The 19,921-nt window shown below is 44.8% G+C and overlaps 1 protein-coding gene across 1 annotated transcript in view; it reads right to left on the reverse strand.

The window, feature by feature from the left end:
- Positions 1-19,567, reverse strand: part of GLT8D2 (glycosyltransferase 8 domain containing 2) — a 42,537-nt gene extending 22,970 nt beyond the window's left edge. Inside the window, exons 1-6 of the mRNA XM_088453563.1 lie at positions 19,441-19,567; positions 16,180-16,209; positions 15,959-16,051; positions 14,340-14,505; positions 13,764-13,881; positions 10,675-10,759 (exon numbers count right to left, since the gene is read on the reverse strand). Of these exons, the coding sequence (XP_088309689.1) occupies positions 10,675-10,759; positions 13,764-13,881; positions 14,340-14,505; positions 15,959-16,051; positions 16,180-16,198 (481 nt within the window). The 5' untranslated portion in view covers positions 16,199-16,209; positions 19,441-19,567. The remainder of the gene's footprint in view (positions 1-10,674; positions 10,760-13,763; positions 13,882-14,339; positions 14,506-15,958; positions 16,052-16,179; positions 16,210-19,440) is intronic.
- Between the last annotated feature and the right edge of the window lie 354 nt (positions 19,568-19,921).

Consider the following 19,921-nt stretch of genomic DNA (forward strand, 5'->3'; position numbering starts at 1 on the left):
GCTGGCCCCAGCTGCATAATTTTGCTGGACATCCTGAGTACCCTGAGGGTTACTCATGCAGTTGATCTGATGCTGCGTCTTTGGATGTAGCAGCAGATCACAGAAGGCTGCAGTGGACGTCTTTTTACTTAAGACACCTCCTGTGGCTTTTGCACACTTTCGCACAGCCTTTGCGTACAAAGATGCGGCAGCTCTGCTATAGCATACATATCTGAATCAGGCCCATAGTGCTTAGTATATTATGTAAGTTTAAGAAAAAAGGGTTCTTATTTTATTTTTTTCTGTTAACACTTCTTTGGCTGAGGAATGAGCACAGAATACAGAGCACTTTATGCAGCTACAGGGTCTAGAATCATCCTGCAATCTGCACAATCCTTGTGCAGGAAATCACTGCATAAACTAGGTTCTCTTTGTTATATACAACACTTGCCTCAAAGTTCCCTCATCAGAAGCCAAGCTTAGGGCTGTACCATGCGTGTGAGGCCGGGAGGGTGATAAAGGTGCCCTAATGATAGTTGTTATTGTCTTGTTGAAGGCTCCTGTTTCCTGCAAAACCACACACATGACGTCATGATATTGTGATGATTTCAGTGCAGAGGAGCAAAGACAAAACTGATAGAAGATCAGAAGCCAAGAGGAGCCTTAAGCTAAGTACATTACTGAGAACTGGGTGGTGGGGCTTAGCCTCTTCAAGTCTGTTTGCATCCAATTCTTTGTAGCATTGTGCATGCCTCTGATCTGAGCATATACATAGTTTTGTGGGAATTGGTATGATTTACCAGCGGACGGGATGCCGGCAGTCAGAAGACCGACAGCAGCATCCCTATTTTGCAAAGGGGACGGTAAATAGCCTAACCCTCCCCCGGTGGTGCCTGAACCTAACCTCCTCTTTCGGCACCCTAATCCTAAAGCCAGTGGTGCCTAACCCTGACCCCCCCTCCCTGCAGCCTAACCCTCCCCGGTCGGTGCCTAACCATAACCCCCCCATCCCCGGCCTAACACTAACCTTCACCCGCATACTTACCTTCGGGATGCTGGCGGTCAGGATGCCGACATTGGTATCTTGATCCCTTCGGGATGCCGGTGTCGGCATTCTGACGGGTGTCTGTATACTGATGGCCGGCATCCTGCCTGGATCCCGTTTTCTGCACGTAAGCTAAATTTAGCGAGGGCATGCTATGCTGAGTTACAGTAATGTAGATATTAGACACGTCTCTTGCACCTGGAATAGGATTGGGGCCAATTTGTGGTGATAATGATGACGGTTATTTAACCAAATAGTTAGGGGTGGTGCAGTTGCATAGATGCATACAACTCAGCATATATCAGAATTTAGGACCTGATTCAGACCGGTCGCAAACTCTGAGCGGAGGCCGCTCCAAACAAAAAAAAAAAAGCCCAGATTCAGTGCGAGCGCTCTTTCAGAGCGCCCGGCTCTGAATCAGGGCCTAAGGGCCTGATTCAGACCCGTTCGAAAGCACTGAGCGCTCACAAGCGGGTCGATGTTGGCCCAGTGCGCATGCTACATATGGGGCGTGCTGTCGATTGTGAGTGACAGCACGCCCCCTTTGGTGGGCGTGCTGGGGGCGTGGATGGCCAGATGGAGGCGTTCCCATGGGAACGCCTACCGTCTGGGGCCGGCCCCACTGACATCACAAGTGATGTCAGTGGGAGTGTTCTCGGCTCTGATAGAGCCGAAAGCACTCCAGGGCTTGCGGAAGACGAGACCACAAGGCTCTCGTCGCAAGCCCGATGGTTGCGATGGTCTTGACCATCGCGACCATCTTTTTGGCCGCTCGCTATAGCTGTGGGTGGTCACCCACAGCTATGCGAGCGGCCTGGAGGGCGCTAAAAAAAAACAGAGGGACGGCCCTGATTCAGACCGAGCGCTCTGTCAGAGCGTCCGGCTCTGAATCAGGGCCTTAGTTCCGTGCAGGCAATGTGCTGTTCATGTGTACACACCCACCACAATAGTCTTATAGATTATAAGATTCACTATTATTTGGTCAGATATTGTAAGAGTGTGTAGTGTGTAGACACCCACAATCATGTTTTATTTCAAGAAGACCAGTCGCATCAGCTGATCTGGTTTTCTGGGAGTCCTAAAATTTATGAAGTACAATGTCGGGCAAATCTGGAAGTGTGTATTCAGTCACATCATCACTCTATGCTTATAAAATGTTCAAGACAAATTTCTCATGATCTCAAGATTATATGAAAGGTTTTGTAAAATCTTATAATAATCTATATAATATTTCCCAGCATTTATGATCCTACATATATTTTACAAGATAAGATTGATAGCTCCTTACTAACAGCAACTTACTGAGGCTCTTGCATAAGACTGCATCAGGCCTTGCGTCTCTAACAGTGGGAGCTTTATCAAATCATTAGAGATAGATTAAATTATGTATAGAAACCACCAGAACAGGTCCAAGTGGCTTCATCATGGTAACTCCAGAAGGCAAATTCTATTCGCACCTTATTGAAATGCAAGCAGAATCTGCCTACCGTTATAGGTGGAAAAATGTGCAACTCTTGCATATAACTGAAACCCTCTCCCCCATTTATTTATCACATATATTAAAGGATGGCTCCTTTATTAAGCAGCTGTTTGCAGACAGAATACAGTAAATGGAAATTCAAGATCCTAAATGCACCAGTTTCAGCCTACTTCTCTTCTCTATAATGATGTTAAATAGTATGCAAAAAACTTAACAAATTGTTTGAATAGGATTCTTCTTGCTTGATTTATAATGGCTAAGTGAGTGTCACGCTGGGAGGCGGGTCTTTGAAAGCTGAGGCCTGACGCTGCGGGAAGAAACTAAGGCGAGGGGCCTGCATGTACGATCTCCGCATCCACGGGTCTTGGTCATTGGCGAGACCTAGTCAAAGGTGCGGAATCTAACCCACGGGGTGGTGTTCGCCAGTGACCCCTACAAGCGGGATGTGGACTTGAGCTGCACCCCGTAAGCAGGTCGCGGTCCTTTGACTAGGTGACCAAAGCCCACGGGAAAAAGAGAAGCGAACACTCGTGGCCCAGTGGGTAGGTGCCAGTGAGAGGCACGTAGGGGCTGGGGTGGAACCCCTAGTTCGGGATACTGTACTTGAGGTACAAGAGAGTGTGCACTGCGGACACACCCTACCGGGTTGCTGGTCGGAAGGAATGCACCACGGTGTAATACCGTAAGAAATAGGTAGTGACCACGGAGTCCAGTAACGAGGTGGGTAGTGGTATTGGACCCGGGCAGAGATGGTAAATACTGGAGAGGTGGATGCGTATAACTCAGTGGCGTAACTAGGGCAGGGCGAGCGGGGTGCGTGCCCTGGGCGCCGTTGGACCGGCGGCGTGGGGGGGTGCCACCGGCCACGGTACTGGCCCGCCCGCCCTAGTTAGCCAGTGGGTAATGGGACAGACGTCATGACGTCTGTCCCATAATGCTGAGCACGCCAGCCCGGGAGGACTGGCGGGCGGCGGCGGCGGGAGCGGTGTCGTGGACCGGAGCAGCAGCAGCGTGGATTCAGGTAAGTATATTTTTATATATATATATATATTTTTTTTTTATCTATCTGCACTACTGGGGGCACAACGGGAGAGGGGGGTGGCTACTACTGGGGGACCTCTACTGGGGGTGGGGGCACATCGGGGGGGCTCCCTTTTCAAATTTGCCCTGGGCTCCAAATACCCTAGTTACGCCACTGGTATAACTACACTCAGGCTGTGATGGTAAAGCACTGGTGAGATGGATGGTATACTGCATACGCTAGGATAGCTCACTGAAAGCAAGGGAACCTGGAACGAGAGACCACTAGTAACACTAGCAGCAACAATGGTTGTTCAGGCAATTACCTGAAACACAGGAGCCGGATGAATACCCCTGGGAGCCTGCTGATTGGTCCACAGCGTCAGCTGACCGGCCAGACTGTAAGGGAAGGAAGGCAAGTCAGAAGAGGAAGTGTCATAGCGGCGCCCATGACGGAGACTCCAATCCCCGCACACCAGGCCACCTGACACCCCAGCATCAGGGAGAATGCTCAGCACCTCCCACGTCACCGCACCAGCCGCCCGACTGCCCGGGAAGTCAGAGGCCGCCGGCGCAGCGGTAAGGGACGGCCGATCCCCGGCTGAACTCTGACAGTGGGGTTGAGACCTGACAGATTGGGAACACTACGAGTTTCATCATTGATCTGATCCTTATGATGAAAAATCTGAAATCTCTAGTTAATAATCTCTCTCCAATCTAAAAAGGCGTTCAGCAAAATCTTGTAGTCTTTGTATCATCAATTTTGTAGAATAATTTGTGTTGCGTATCAGTAACTTCCCTTTCAGCTACAATAGTGATCACTGGTGCCTCCTCAAAGATTGTTAACACTAGGGGGTACATTTACTACGGTGACAGTTTTTAGAAGTACAAATGTTGTCCATAGCAACCAATCACATTCTACTTAACTTTAACTTGCACCTTCTAGAAGATAATTGCTAGAATCTGATTGGTTGTTATGGGCAACACCTCCACTCTCATTTTAGTAAATTTACCCCTAGGAGTGGTGCTAGGTAAGGGTGCCCACCTGGAGGTGGGCACCTTAATGAGCTCATGACTATTCAGCAGAGATTTTTCATCCCAGATATCCATTCTTAGTACCTCCAAATGAACATCCTTTGAGGTGCCCTCTCCCGTACATGTGTCCTACGTGTCCCAGCTGCATTTGTCAATAAGCACCCACACAAAGGGTCTCATCTAAAAGCTCCACAACATAAATCTCTCATCGGATGAAAGTCCCCTGAACTATCTTAAACATAAATAGGAGAGAGAGATTTGTGACCTCCTACTGAGAATACTATTGGCAGTATCTGAGGAAATGAGCAGGTGCGTATCCAGAACTTTGTGGGCCCCACAGCAACATTTTGAAGAGGCCCCTGCCCCAATGCTTCCCCAGTGACACCTCTCTCTGCATGTTCATTTTATGCCCCATAGTAATGTCCTAGTATATTTTATGAACCATAGCAGTGCATGTTAATGTTATGCCCTATAGCAGTGCCCTAGTGAATTTTATGCCCCATAGTAGTGCCCTACTACATTTTAAGAATATGCTACAGGGTCCCCAATACATATTATGCAACATTGCAATGCCCAAATTCATATTATGTCAAATTATAGTGCCCTTAGTTTCTAATTTGCCACATTGTAGAGGCACAGTTCATATTATCCCATGTTATAGTGCCCCCAGTTCATACTGTGCCTCAATGCAGTGCCCTAAATTCATATTATACCACATTACAGTGCCACAAGTACAGATTATTCCACATTACTGTGCCCCCAAGTTGTGGATGATCCATGGTGGTTTTAAGTTTCTAATTCGTGATGCCTGGATCATGGATTTCCTTAAGACGGTTTTCACCTACCCCACCTCCAAGGTGGCCAAGATAGAGGGATTTCTATCATATTTCTAAAGTTTAGTATCTGTCCACATGGAATCATCTTTTAAAAGTTGAGACATTCCTTCAAGGAGTGACCCACATCTGTCATCTAGTTCCTCAGTGTGACAATGATATAATTGTCTTCTCTTTAAAAGCCACTAACATGCAGGGACATTGGAGAGAGCAGTGATATGCTCTGTTCTACCGTTAATTTTATGTCTTAAGGCCAGGATGGTCCTTAAGAACAAATCATATTTGCTCTTGAAGGTTGTCTCAGGCTCCACCTAAACAGTGAGATAAGTTTTCCTCTTTCTTCCTGTACCCTAGCTAGATGTCTATTTACTTTATAAGTAACAAAGAGTAACATTAACATGTTATGTTATAAACAATTTTGCACAATTGTAAACTACTGCAGATTATTCTATAAATAGATAATAAATAAATATTAAATAGAGGGTTTATAGTCATTATGTCATTATGTCGACATTCACTGTGTTAACTTGGTCAGAATGTCACCATTCAGGATGTTGATATTCACAATGTCAACACTAACATAATTTCGACAGTGTTAGAATGTTGACACATAATTTTAGGGTTAGGCTCAGAGTTAGGTTTACATGTAAAATGCCACTGACAGCATTTACAATGTTGACATTCTGGCAATATGTAAATTTTGCCAGTGTCAACATTCAGACCATGCCGACATTATACTGTCGATATTCTGAATGTTGACATAATATACCACACCATTGTTAGAGCTGTAGTAGTTTCTATTTCCATTTTAATTAAAGAAAAATTATCTGTATATCATGCTTTGTATTTGACATAGAAAGACATACCTAAAAAATATATATTGATCCATTTTAAGCTTGTCATCACTATTGTAAGGCCACTGGCTGCAATATGCCAATGAGAGTGGGGCATCAAACTCTGCAGCATTCAATGGTGTGAAAAGCAAAATGGCTTTTTAGACTACTGTACACAGGGCCTGATTCAGAGGAGCACGCTATTTGCGTGCGCTCAATCTGAATCAGGGCATCCCTTTTTTTAAAAAATTCCGGCCTCCAGGCAGCTCGCACAGCTGTGAGTGACCACCCACAGCTTGTGCGTGCGGCCTGGCGATGGTCGCGATTATAGCAACCAACGGCATTACCCTTGTGGTAGGGTCTCAGCACTCGCAATGCCAAGTGGACTTCCAGCTCTAATAGAGCAGGAAGTCCACTACTGGCATCATGAGTGATGTCAGTAGGGCCGCCCATAAACGGCGGGCATTCCTTCGGGAATGCCTCCGTTTGTTCTGCCACCCCCCTACCCGCCTACTTGATCAACATCGACAGCCGCCCCGTTTTGTTGCGAGCCCCGGAGCGAGTGATTTCTCACTCACTAAGGGGCTTGTGCACGCCGCGCGTGCGCATTGGCCCACCATCGACCCGCTTGCGAGCGCAATGCCCTCGCGAGCGGGTCTGAATCAGGCCCAAAGTCAGGTACAGACATTATTATTTGATTATTTAAATACATGAATAATGTTTTATGTGGGATTCCCATATACCTTTAGAACTATCATTTACAATATTTATGGGCCTGAATCAGAGTTGCATGCAAATTCATCTGTGTATGGATCCTGACATGATTGTTTGATAATCTTTTGAAAATCGTTTGCAGATTGTTTAAAAAATGTCTAAAACGATCAGCGATGCGCGCTCCCGATGGTTGCTTAGACATCTATCATCGGGCAAACATGCTGGTCAACCTGATGATAACGTCAGGTTCAGCATGTCTGCAGATGATTTGATTGTGCCTACACTGAACGACTGCTCAATTACGGCACATCACATACTGACAAACGACTGCACGATTACAATGTCGTAATCGTGCAGTCTTTTGCCTGTCTTCTAATGGATGGGCACCTTTAGCCAACTGCGTATGAGTTTGGGCCTGCATATACCACATAGAGCAATTACCGTTCACAGTCATATGAATCTCAGTTGAACCTCTACGAGCAACTGAGTGGGTATAACTGGGTAACAACAGAGTATAAGTTGTCTGGTGCGTATTGTGGGCTATTTAGAGCAGGTGGATCTCTTGTACCAGTAATAGGGCTGTACAAATGCGTATGTCATGCTCTGGTGCCAGTCCAGGCTATCGCTGAGGTCCGCTTGCACTGTCCATCACTCCCGGATAGCACAGAGATCCGCTCACGCTGCACATCGCTCCCGACTTATACTGAGGCCTGTCTATGCTGCTCCTGCCTTGTCCGCTCAGTGGGTCTGATTCAGAAATAAACTCAGCTGCAATTTGCACGCAGATTGAGCGATTATTTGCCATTGCGTATGCATCACAGTGTGCATACACGAAGGCAGCATTGCGTCCGCTGTGTGTTCACACTGACCATGGAGGCCCATTGCAGATTGATTGACAGGAAGTGACCGTTTGGGGGTGGAGACAGAGGGTGTTTAGCGAAACGCAGGCGTGCCTGGCCGTTTAAACGCCGTTTCATGGGCGTGCATAAATTATCCACTACAATTGCATACGCAGCTCTGCGTGGCAGAAGAGCTCCCTGGCCTGCGTCAGGTCGCCGATGTACTTTGATGGTACCGATGTTTAAGTAGGTATGCGTAGTTGTATGCAGGTGAGAAGGCAGTAGTGGGCGTCTTTATGCTTGGGTGATCTTTGCTAACATTAGCATATTTTTGCAACTGCATTGCGTACGGAGATGCAGTTGCGGTCAATGGCCCCCCACAGAGCATGCGTACGCCGGCGCCGTTGTGCGCATGCGTGAGACCCACTACGACCGACAGCGCCGGTCGTAGCGGGTCTCGAACCAAAGGGGGTGAGCTGTCGATGTTGATTGACAGCTCGCCCCGTTTGGAAGGCGGGCCGGGGGGGTGGCAGCCCAAACGGGGGCGTTCCCATGGGACAGAGCCGAAAGCTCTCTGGGGCTTACGACAAGGGAGACCCTACCCTAGGGTCTCATCATAAGCCCCGATGGACTTGACCATCGTGACCATCACCTTAGGCGGTCGTAAGCCTTACCACCGCAAAGGAGGACGTCTTGAAAATTCAAGACGTCCTCCCCTCATTCAGACCGACCGCACGCTCTGTGTGACCGGCTCTGAATGAGGTCCTCTGTATCTGAACGGTCCCTGGGCCTTATTCATTAAGGATCGCTATTGCGATCGCAGCTCCATAATCGCACACAGGTCTGCTGCGAAAATATGTTAATGATTGCTATTGCAATGCCGTTGCACTGCCAGCATAGAGACGCCCACTGCCTCCCACTACTACTATCTCACGTCCGTAATACCTTGCAGTCTTGCTTATACATTGGGAACATTGAGTAACAATTGAACCTCACTCAGAATTACAGCATCCCTTACCTTACTTAGAAATTGCTAAGCTCGTAGCACGCAGTAAGTACTCAAGCTGCGTATGCAATCGCAGTGGCTAATTTATGCACGCACATGCAACAGCGTTCAAATGGACAAGCACGCCTGCGTTTCGCCGACCACTCCCCATCACCACCCCCAAATGCTCACTGCTTGTCAATCACTCTGCAATGGATCTCCGTGATCGCAGTGGTGCCTTCGCACACGCGTATTGCGATGCATGCACAGTACACAACAATCGGCCAACTGCATACGCTTTAGCAGTGGCGATGCTTAATGAATCAGGCCCCCAGTCCATTATATCCAGTTCCTATATCTGGTAAACAAGTCTACTATACCATCTTGCACACCAGTCTGGTTTTACCACTGGGACTTGTTCTTACAGCCACCATCGGTTCCAGTCGATACCTCCAACCATCGGTCTTATCCGATGCTTCCAACATTGAACTCATATCAATTAAGTTCTTCAATTCATCAATATTGGTCCCAACCGATCAAGTTCAGCAATTCATCAACATTGGACTCATATCAATTAAGGGCCTGATTCACTACGGAACGCAACTTCGAATGCAACAGCGATTAAGTATGCAGTTCAACTGTGATAGTATGCTAATCCATTGTGATCGCAATGCTGCCGCTGCACTACATAAGAACGCCCACTTTACCTTACACACATCTGTAATGTTTAGCAAGACTACGAAAACATTGGTACAATCGAGTACCATCGCAGCCTCACGCAAACTTGCACAAGCTCTCACCTTACTCTGAAAATTGCTAAATTCCACACATGCTATCCGTCCTCAGGCTGCGTAGGACAGCGCAGTGGATACTTTATGCACGCCCTGCAACGGCGTTGAAACGCACGTGCACGTCTGCGTTCGGCCGACCACCTCCCCGTTACCACCCACAAATGGCACTTCCTGTCAATCACTCTGTGATGGATCTGCGTAGTCACTGCAATCGCAGTTCCGATTGCAATGGCTGGTTCGCGTACGCGCACTGCGATGCATATGCACGTGCAGTACGCAACAATCGGCCGATTGTGTGTGTATTAGCAACTGCGTTTCTTGCTGAATCAGGCCCTAAGTCCTTAAATTCTTCAACATCAGTCCCAACCTATCAAGTTCATCAACACCAGTCTCATATCAATTAAATTCCTCAATTCATTAGCATCGGTCCCAACCGCTCAAGTTCATCCAATTCATTAATATCAGACTCATATCATTTAAGTTCTTCAATTCTTCAACATTGGTCTCAAACCGATCAAGTTCATCAATTCTTCAACATCGGATTCAAATCCATCAAGTTCTTCAATTCATAAACATCTGTTTCAAACAGATCCAGCTCTCAATCCGGCATCATCGGTCCCAATCCGATTCTGCTCATTCATTCAGTATTATATATCCAGTTCCATTACAACCTGCTGTTCAATAAAGACTTTTCTATTCCTGTCCTGACCATCCAGCCCATCATCCACTGCCGTATCTCTACCTCCTCACATCAATACATGAGGAAGTCCTTTCTCAAGCCACCTAATTTCCTTCACGCCTCTCAAATCTCCTCTTCAGCCTCCCACGCCTGTCCCAACCCAAACCAACCCTCAGACATGACAGCGTACTGCTGCTGATAATGATGATGACTACTTTCACCAGCGATGGATGGGTGCGTTGTGGTAGCAGAGATTCGGTTGACTCTGCATAGTGGCAGAAATCTGCATCTATTTCCAAATATGTGTAACTTTGCATCAGGACTATATGTATCCCTTTAGTTGGTTAACATCATCATTATATAAAATATCTGTTTGTAGTGACAGCTTTAAAATGAACATTAACATTTAATAAGGTTTTTATACCATTTTATGTAACTTACCTAGTACAATTATGTCATCATCCAGATAAATTACTTTCTCATGTTCTAGGGTGAGCAGTGGTAGGTAAAACCGAACAAAATTCAGCTTTTATGTGAATAAAAGAGAGAGAGAGATGTTGGGGGATGCAAACATTCTATAGAATAAAACATTTATTTAAACACAAATTATTATGAATCAAAAAATTACTGCCACAAACACTCCACATATCAACTCAGTAACATTAATCAGAACATACTGAGTGATATTCATTCGTCACCATATAGTGCCATTCATATAAAGTTTAGTTTATATGAGTTCATTTACATTAATTAATGTGTGCAGTGCAGATGTGCCATGTCATGATCCCATCACGTAGTATACAGATTGGGAATGCATCACACGGCGTTATCCCATCACAGCTAATCCAGGCTGTTGATACTAGGTTACAATCTTAAACCGGGTACACACTAGACGATATGTTGTCCGAACTGGCGGATCGGACGACATATCGTCCAGATCAGCCAGTGAGTTCCGACTATGTAGCTGACGATGTACTCCTCCGTGTGCCCTCAGCGATATAGTCAATCGGACCTGTATGCTAGTCCGACAGGCGATATCTTCAGCAAGGGCCATGCTGCCAAATGCAGCATGGCCCACTCCGTCGCTCCTGGCATCATGAGATCATGCTGGGTACACATTGTTAAGTGTGTACTCAGCATACGAGATTTTGTTCATGAGAGTCCTTGGACTATATTTGTGTCCAGATATCTATATACAGAGAAGATAGGAAGGGGAATGCCTACATGGACAGCGAGTGAGAACATTTCATTATATTGTTAAGCCCATTATTAAGGAGAGCCAGTGGTAATTGGCAGATGTCTCTACTACAGTACATGTGAGTACCTGCTAGAACCTTTAGTAAGGGGTACCAGGGGAAAGATCCTCACAATAATACTATTCCTACAAAGAGACGAGATTTGATGCAGAGTGTTCCAGGCAATTCTAAACTATTACCTACGTACTTGAATAGAACTCCTATTGTAATGACACTATTTCAATTATGACAATATATAGTGAGAAACAATAACATGTCTTTTTCTCAATGTTGTTCATCATCTATTACAGGCCTTGCCTTAGCTTGTAGCAATCATCAGCAACAATGTTGATGCCAGAGTCCAGCATAATACACTGCATTACAACAAGTAGGCAACAACAGGAACATAAGGAACTTTATCAAAGTACAAATTCAAACCGCCAGATGGAGACAATCAGAGCAAGGGCAGAAGGCAGATCCAAACAGGCAGATGGAGGAATGCAGGTGGTGAGTTAGGGGGTTAGAAGGCAGATCCAAATGGGCAGACGGAAGCTTGCAGACCAAGAGTAGAAGGCAATCCCAGACGGGAAGATTGCAGAACAAAGACATGATGGTAAGCAGGTGAAGACAAAAAGCAAGATAGGTACACAGGTCAATCACATAGCGCTGACTACTAGGTGGAGTCTTGCTTTTAGATAGCGTGAGTTATTCACTGGTTTGTTTATTTGACTGCGGCACATTTATTTGACTGCGGTTATTTAAAGTGTAAACACCTAATTATAATTAACACCACATTGTGTGTTGAGATTTTTAATAAGCACATTGGGCCTGATTCTTTAAGGCACTGCAAAAATATGCTAATGAATGCTATCGCAATGCCATTGCACTACCAGCATAAAGACGCCCACTGCCTCCTAATATCGCTATCTCACATCCATAATACCTTTTTCAGTCCTGCATATACATCAGTAACATCGAGTCCATCGGCCCCTCACGCAGAATTACTGCAGCCCTGTCCTTACTTAGAAATGGCTAACCTTGTTGCACGCAGTAAGCACTCAAGCTGCATTTGCCGTCGCAATGGCTAATTTATGCATGCCCATGTAATGGCGTTCAAATGGACAGGCACGCCTGCATTTCTCCAACCAATCCCCCGTCACCACCCCCAAACGCTGACTACCTGTCATTCACTCTGCAATGGCTTACTGTGCTCTGTGTAATTGCAGTGCGCAACAATCGGCCAACTGCGTGCGCTGCTGTAGTTGCGATCCTTAATGAATCAGGCCCGTTGTATGGACACTGTTTTATGGGGTTTTACAATTTCACTCACAAATCTTATCTACTGTATTTACTGTTGCACAAAGCCTACTTTCATAATCTTGCAGCTGCTACTGTGTGCAGGTTTAAGCAATCAATTTATTTATGATCATATCATTATATACATTTTTAAATATCCATCCATCCTCAAAGGTTGGTTTGACTAAAAGGTTTGTGTCTATGTAAGGAATCTCCTGCACCATTTTTAGATCTTGTGTATTTTTATTTATGCTACATTGTTAGTACTGTGGGTGCTGTCACTGTCTTGTAACTGAAACCGATCGCAATTGTAAAATAAGCTGTACGTCCTAATGGCGTGGTGTCTCTATATGGAGAATCGTTGCTCTGGGGGTGAAGCCTCGGCTGTGCTGTGAGGGTACATAAACATCCATATAGGGCTATAAGTGGAGTCACATAGGAGCATATTTATTATATGGCCTATTTAAGACAATCCTAACGCAGGTGCTATCAGAGATAGGGACTGTGGGCTGGACCATTTTATCAAGTTCAGGAAAGCTTAACTTTTTGCTGCTTGACCCCAATAACTAATACCAACCAAAGTTGACAATTGCATGTGTGGCCTATGCAGACAGAATAGCCAGAGAGGGATCTTCTGATACCTCCCCCGCAGGTTTTGTGCTCTTTACTTCCCTTCTGATAGCCGTGCATGGGCATTGAATTGCCCGGGTAAGGACCCAGTGGTAAAGTGACTTTACTATAGTCTCACTTTACTATAGCCTCTTTGCCAGGACAGGCTCTGTCACGTGTGTTTTTTTGTTAAATTTCTATGGTAATTCATCTGTTATTTCTGTGATAACAGATGATACTTAATGTGGAAAAAGTGCAATAGGTCATAAATAGACCCTAGACAGTAAATCATCATAAAGTCAGACAATTTTATTGTAGTAAAATCCTCGTTTTAATCAGTAAAATATTCAGAAAATATTTGCTGGACAACGTAGTAAAATGTCTGCTTACCGGCTGAAGAAGCTCAGGATAGGCTGCATCAGGGCGGATTTTTCCTTTAAGGACCATTGGGTTAAACTCCACTATTTTAAATCGTATGTCAGACAATTGTGTGCCTTCAATCCATTTTCTATAATTTAACAAACAGAATCAGATTTATTATACAGAAAATAAGCATGAGATAATACTCCCTGACAGATAAATGTATGTATAGGTCTCCCTTCCTTTAGTGGCATTTCACCTCTTGGAAGTTGTCTGTGGAATATAATGGACTGACACTAAATAATGTAGTCGTCTGATCTGTCCTGGTGGCTGAATGCTGGTATTTTTATGTCTAAAAGGATTGCTGCAGTTGGTAAAACAAAAGCCCTTCCAGCGTGGTTTACAGGGTCATCTTAACAATGGGGCAGATGGGACTAGAACCCCAGGCCTTCACATACCAATAGACCCATCATAATGACAACATGATGATGACCGGCCACCAGTTAGCCACACGGTTATACCTCCTCCACTTCTCACAACAGGCCCTTGAGCATTTTCAGTTGTTTTGTTTTTCCGTTTGAAATATCAGGAAGGATGGCTCATTACCTAATATGGACCAGCGAATTTCTTAGCCCGATAATATAAAACAGCACATTGGCATTAGAGTTGCTGTAGATGCTGTTGATTGCAGCAATAGTGCCACCCATGCGGCCTGAAGCAGCACAAATTACAACAGGAATTACATCTTCATCCTGCACTTCTGATTCAGCATCTGTAATAGACATGAGCATTACAGAATTAACTTAGACATTGTATAGAATTGTTTATAAAGGAATACACTGTTAGTACTCATACAAGTGTTTTGGCAGGACCTAGTTTAGCTTCACATAATCCCTCCATGTCCTGCAAGACTGTCTTCACGCTATTCTTGCTTTAATTCTACAGCTGCCTCTGGCGGCTTTGCAAGTTCAAGCAACTGCGTACAAATAATCAGTGCTGGACATAGATCCTTCGATAATCATCTGAGTAACCCTATGTTCGCACAGAATAGCACAGTGTAGGCAGATACACACCCCGAAAATGGTCACGACACTTCAGCATTTTTTGCCGCTACTTAGTGTTACCTCCCGGAAAAATGGTCCATGTCTGTCAAACGCTTGCAAATAAATCTTCACTATAACCATAGTCCCTTTCGATTGCTATTTGCGGCTAAGACGCATGCACAGTCCACCAATAATCGCTCAACTGCGTGATCATCGAAATAGTGTCCACATCTGTATCTGGTCCTAAATCCACTAGAGCAGAACCAAGGAAATAAAGATGTGCAGCAAGTGTGCTTCATAAATAATGCACTATGAAATTAGTTATCATATATGTATATTGAATCATGGTACAGTAAAGTCCAGGTTGGGCCCAGCCATCCTGTCATCTGTCTCTTGCTAATGGTGACATCATTAACACCTTGACAACTGTCTCATTTACCTCTGTACTTGAGTTCTGCCATTGGGTCTTTATTATCATGTTATCATAGTTACAATAACTGGCTTTTATTTCAGCACAGTAGGGACCATTGACTATGGGAATATCTTGTCCATATGCCAGAGGTTCCCAAACGTGATCCTCAAGGCTCCCCAACAATTCAGGTTTTAGAGATATTCATGGTTGAGCACAGGTGACTTAATTAGTACCTCAGTCAATTTGATTTAACCACCTGTGCTCAACCATGGATATGGCTAAAACCTGAACAGTTGGGGAGCCTTGAGGACCGCATTCGGGAACCTCTGCCTTATGCAGCTTTTCATCTGGCATTTACCCAATTATTAATTGAGGCTATAGACCAACAGGTTTTCATATATTTGCTACAAATCAGATTGTAGTGTAATTATGCAATGGGATATGCAGGTGACCTACATCATGCTTTGCACCTATTGCCGTTGTAACAAATATTCATTTTTGTGCTCGACCTTTCCATTGATTCAGAATCTAACTCAGAATACTGATATTTGTATCATTTGTGCAAATTATAGAACAGTCATAGCATAAAAACTAAGGGGTATATTTACAAAAGTGTGGGTTTTTAGAAGTGAGATGTTGCCCATAGCAACCAATTACATTCGACTTATAGCAGCATTTAGAAGATAATAGCTGATCGTTTGCTATGGGCAACATCTCCACTTCTAAAAACCCACACTTTTGTCAATATACCCCTAAATGTTCCCGATTACCTTCATCTTCCTCCGTGGTAGGTACTTTGTAGATTGTACTATACCATATCACACAAAATGTCAGCACAAGCAAGAACAGCAAGATGTGATTCACTGAAACAAAAAATATATTTTCATTTACTTAAACATGAGAAATGAGACAATAAATGTGGTATTCTGTTTTCTTTACAGCAACTTTTTTTTCCAAATTACATGAGATAAAAAAATCATTATTTACTTACATTTCCGTAAAATAGCCATATGGTCACTTTCTGTTGTAGTATATAAAAAAAGCAAAACACATTAGGATAATTAATGAATAAAAGGAAACAGGCATCAGTATTTTATTTCTGCATTTGTTAGCTATAAATTAATTTAAAAAAATCAGGTTTGTTACCACTTTGTCTTCCTTTGCATATAATTATATGGTTATTGATGCTAAACTTTTATCCTCTGGAAATAAAATAAAAAATACAATATGAGAAGAAATTCAGTGTAAAACAGCATGGCCCTAAAACAGGGGTGGGGGACCTTTTTTCTGCCCACATTATTTGCGGGCCCGCTGCAGGCTCCCGGGAGCTGTAAGGGCAGCAGTGTGGCCGTCTGAAGCATCCTAAGGACGCTTAAGGTGGCACTGCTGCATAGATTGTGGCTGCAGGGTGCCATTATAGGCACCCTGCTTTCCAGATGAGGCTAGCAGAAAAAAGCTCAGAGGGCCAGACCAAATGATTCTGGGGGCCCCTGGGCCTGAGGTTCCCCATCCCTTCCCTAAAATGTGATGATCTTTCTATTCATGGCATTTTTTAAATAGTTGTTTTTATGTGTTGCTGTGTAGCATAGGCTGAGTACAGTAAGGGCATGTTTGCATAATAGCAAACGGATGCAGACCCATACGAAGAAGCAGAATCACCTGTCAGTAGATGTATTTATTGCGAGTGCCTGAAAGCTGGTGACGGCTCTGATGATTGAGATGGTCAGCAAATGCAGCACTACTAAGCTGCTTCTGAATGGATGATTACAAAAAGACATCAGAAGCTGGCAGGTGCTATCTTTATTGGTTGTGCGCATACAGATGTGTCCTCATATACTGTGGCTTAGTTGCTCCAGGTCCCTGGCGACTCAGCTTTGGGCATGTCACCCAAAGACTCTCCAGGATCTTGCACAGCATTGGGGGTACCACACCTCTTTATTTCTAATTGGACTCCCAAAGACCTACATTTCTATCTTCACACCAGCTGTTGCTCTTCATTACCCCTCTTTGGTTCCAGCTCCGCACGACCATCCGCCATTCCTGAACTGGACTGCACAAGCTGCAAGCAGGTGCCACTTTTGAATCAGCATTTACTAGTGGACCACTTCTAAGAACTACTGCACAGGGCTTTTCATTCATCTGGAATGACACTGGTAATATTTATCCTTTCTTCATAATAGGGACTGTGCAAACTGGGGACAGACATCTGGGTATCACTGTTTTTCCATAGGAGAATTTACTCTCATGCTAGTACTATTTATTAACATTACATCTATCATAAAAATATCTAAGATCACATCATATTTTTGTTTACTGTGTACACAATATAAAATGCACACTTACCTACACTCCTGGAATGTCCGGAAGGCTCCCAAATCTCGGGTGGAGCTCCCGGACCCCGGAAGAGCATTTGCGTCTCCCGCAGTTGCCCACCGTCTGCCCAGTGCTGCACACTTTCCGAGTAAAGTGGGCAGTCCGGGTGACTGATGACACGATTTGCGCTGAATTGCATCATTGTAGTCATGCCTCCTGCTTTACAATGCCCCCACATCTATGCCACACCAATCTACAGGTTTGATTCAGAGATGGACAAATTTACACAGCCGCACAGAAGCGGCTGTGCAAATCTGTCCATCTCAGATGCAAATGCAGAATGTCAGCACCTCCTTGCTGAATTTGCAATTCCAGCACTGCGACCAACGTTGCAGGCTGCGATCACCATTTAACCATCGTGACCGATGGTCATGATGGTTACTCCTTCGGTCAGGCTGCAGGAGCTGAAACTTCCCGCAGCCTGGCCGGTGCCTGGTCACGCAAAAGGCTAGGAATCTGTGTCTGCCAATGCAGGACCTGGCCTCGTCCCTCCTGGAACGGCGACTGACACGCCTGGGCCGGCTCCAGGGGTAGCCATGCCCTGTGCCGCCTGTGTAGTTGTCACCCTCTAGACGTGCGTGACCAAAAATGGGGGCGTGACCTAATTATCATAGGCCACACCCCCTAAATGACATTATTTGGGGGCGTGAGCGCACGGCACACCTCCCGTGTAACATCAGGCTGGGGGCGAGCCCAGCACTTCGTCACTAGATGGGCTTCCCCCAGCCTTCTCCTGGCACTGAATTGATGCCGCGTGCAAGCGCGCAGCATCCATTCAGCTACTTCGGGGTCTGGCACCGCCACACAGCTGCAGCAGTGGAAGTGCCCAACCTCCCGACCAGACCATCCGTGGGACACTTCGGCCCACGGGTGGAACAGCAGGACAGTGCTGTTCCACTAAAATCGGAATGGTGGGAGGGTGCGCCCTCTATGGGGTGGCGCCCCTGTTCGACCGCACTGGTCGAACATGCCTCGAGCTGGCCCTGCGACACGCCCCAGATCTCCCCCCCAAATGCTGCAGCATGTCAATCATGCTGTGGCTTGGGGGGTTCTGTGCAGAACAGGTCCTGCGCTGGCACAGACCCCTAAGTAAACATTGGAGATGTACGTTCATCCTCGGATGAATGTACATCTCTGAATCAGGCCCTACATCTCCATTTATAGGTGTATATATATTTTTCTGTCTAATACAATTGCTTTTTCTTAATATATATTGATCTCACATATTTGCGTAGTCCTATATTTCTGTTTCTTGGCTCTGCCTCTTTCCAGGGGACTATCCCGTTTGGATCTGTGCGGCCCTTTTGTCACTTCAATATTTATTATTTCCAGGCGCTAATATTTGTCACTATTTCATATTGATTTATGTTGATTATTTGTTTGCTCCACCACTACACCTGATACTGACTCTGAGCAGCGCCCAGGGTTCATCTTGCTTCCCCATTTTCCAAGCAGAGTGATTTGCAATGCACAACCAATGCTCTCCTGATTTTCTAATAATCTTTTGTAAGAACAAGTAAAGTAAGTTGAACACTGTAAGTAAGCCTTCAAGTTTGTAAACGGTTAAGCCGACTGGCAGACAGCACCGAAAGTGATTACTATTCCCTGTATCTGCAGACTGAAAAATTATATATACATTTCATTTCCTGCACTCCATTTAAAATATGTAACTGTAAAAGTCCTAACAGTGCCTCTATTGTGCTTTTAACATTGCTAACTTTTGCCCAAAAACAAACCACAATTTCTACATGATCGATAAATACTTCTTATGCAATGTTTGGATAAAATTCAACGGCCTGTCTGTGTTTATTTTTGCAATTTATGATCATTAATAATTTATTTGAAGAAATTAAAGAGTTACCAGTTATGTATTACATACCAGGGCTGCAGTAGTTCAGGCCAAATTCTCTTTAGCGAACATATCAAGGGAGTGAGCTGAAATAATGTCCACGCCAGCGTGTTTTAATGTAAGCAAAACGCAAACTTGCGACTATATTCCTTTATGAGTGAAGGTGTATCAGGAGAGAGCAAGCTTTGATTGTTCCCCCTGTGTTCTCCTTTGTTCCATCCAGCGCCATGAGCTGCTCTGTAAAATGAAATGTTACATTTGCTAGTAGAGACAGAGAGAAATGAGTTCCAGATGAAAGCCGTTCCTCCTCTGGAAATCTCCCTTGTGCAGAGCAGAGGGAGCTTTCCCTTCCAGAATGGAAAATAAATTGTGAAGGTGCTGCAGAAGTCTAACAATTTGAAAAGTATATATATTTTTACAAATGTGCATATATATATCAGTCATAGAATATATACATTTTATTTAGTTTTTGAAGATGTTATCATAACAAACACAGTATGAACAAGGATTA

This window comes from Taudactylus pleione, unplaced genomic scaffold (assembly GCF_031769625.1).
Source record: "Taudactylus pleione unplaced genomic scaffold, aTauple2 ptg000040l, whole genome shotgun sequence".
NCBI classification, from domain to species: domain Eukaryota; kingdom Metazoa; phylum Chordata; class Amphibia; order Anura; family Myobatrachidae; genus Taudactylus; species Taudactylus pleione.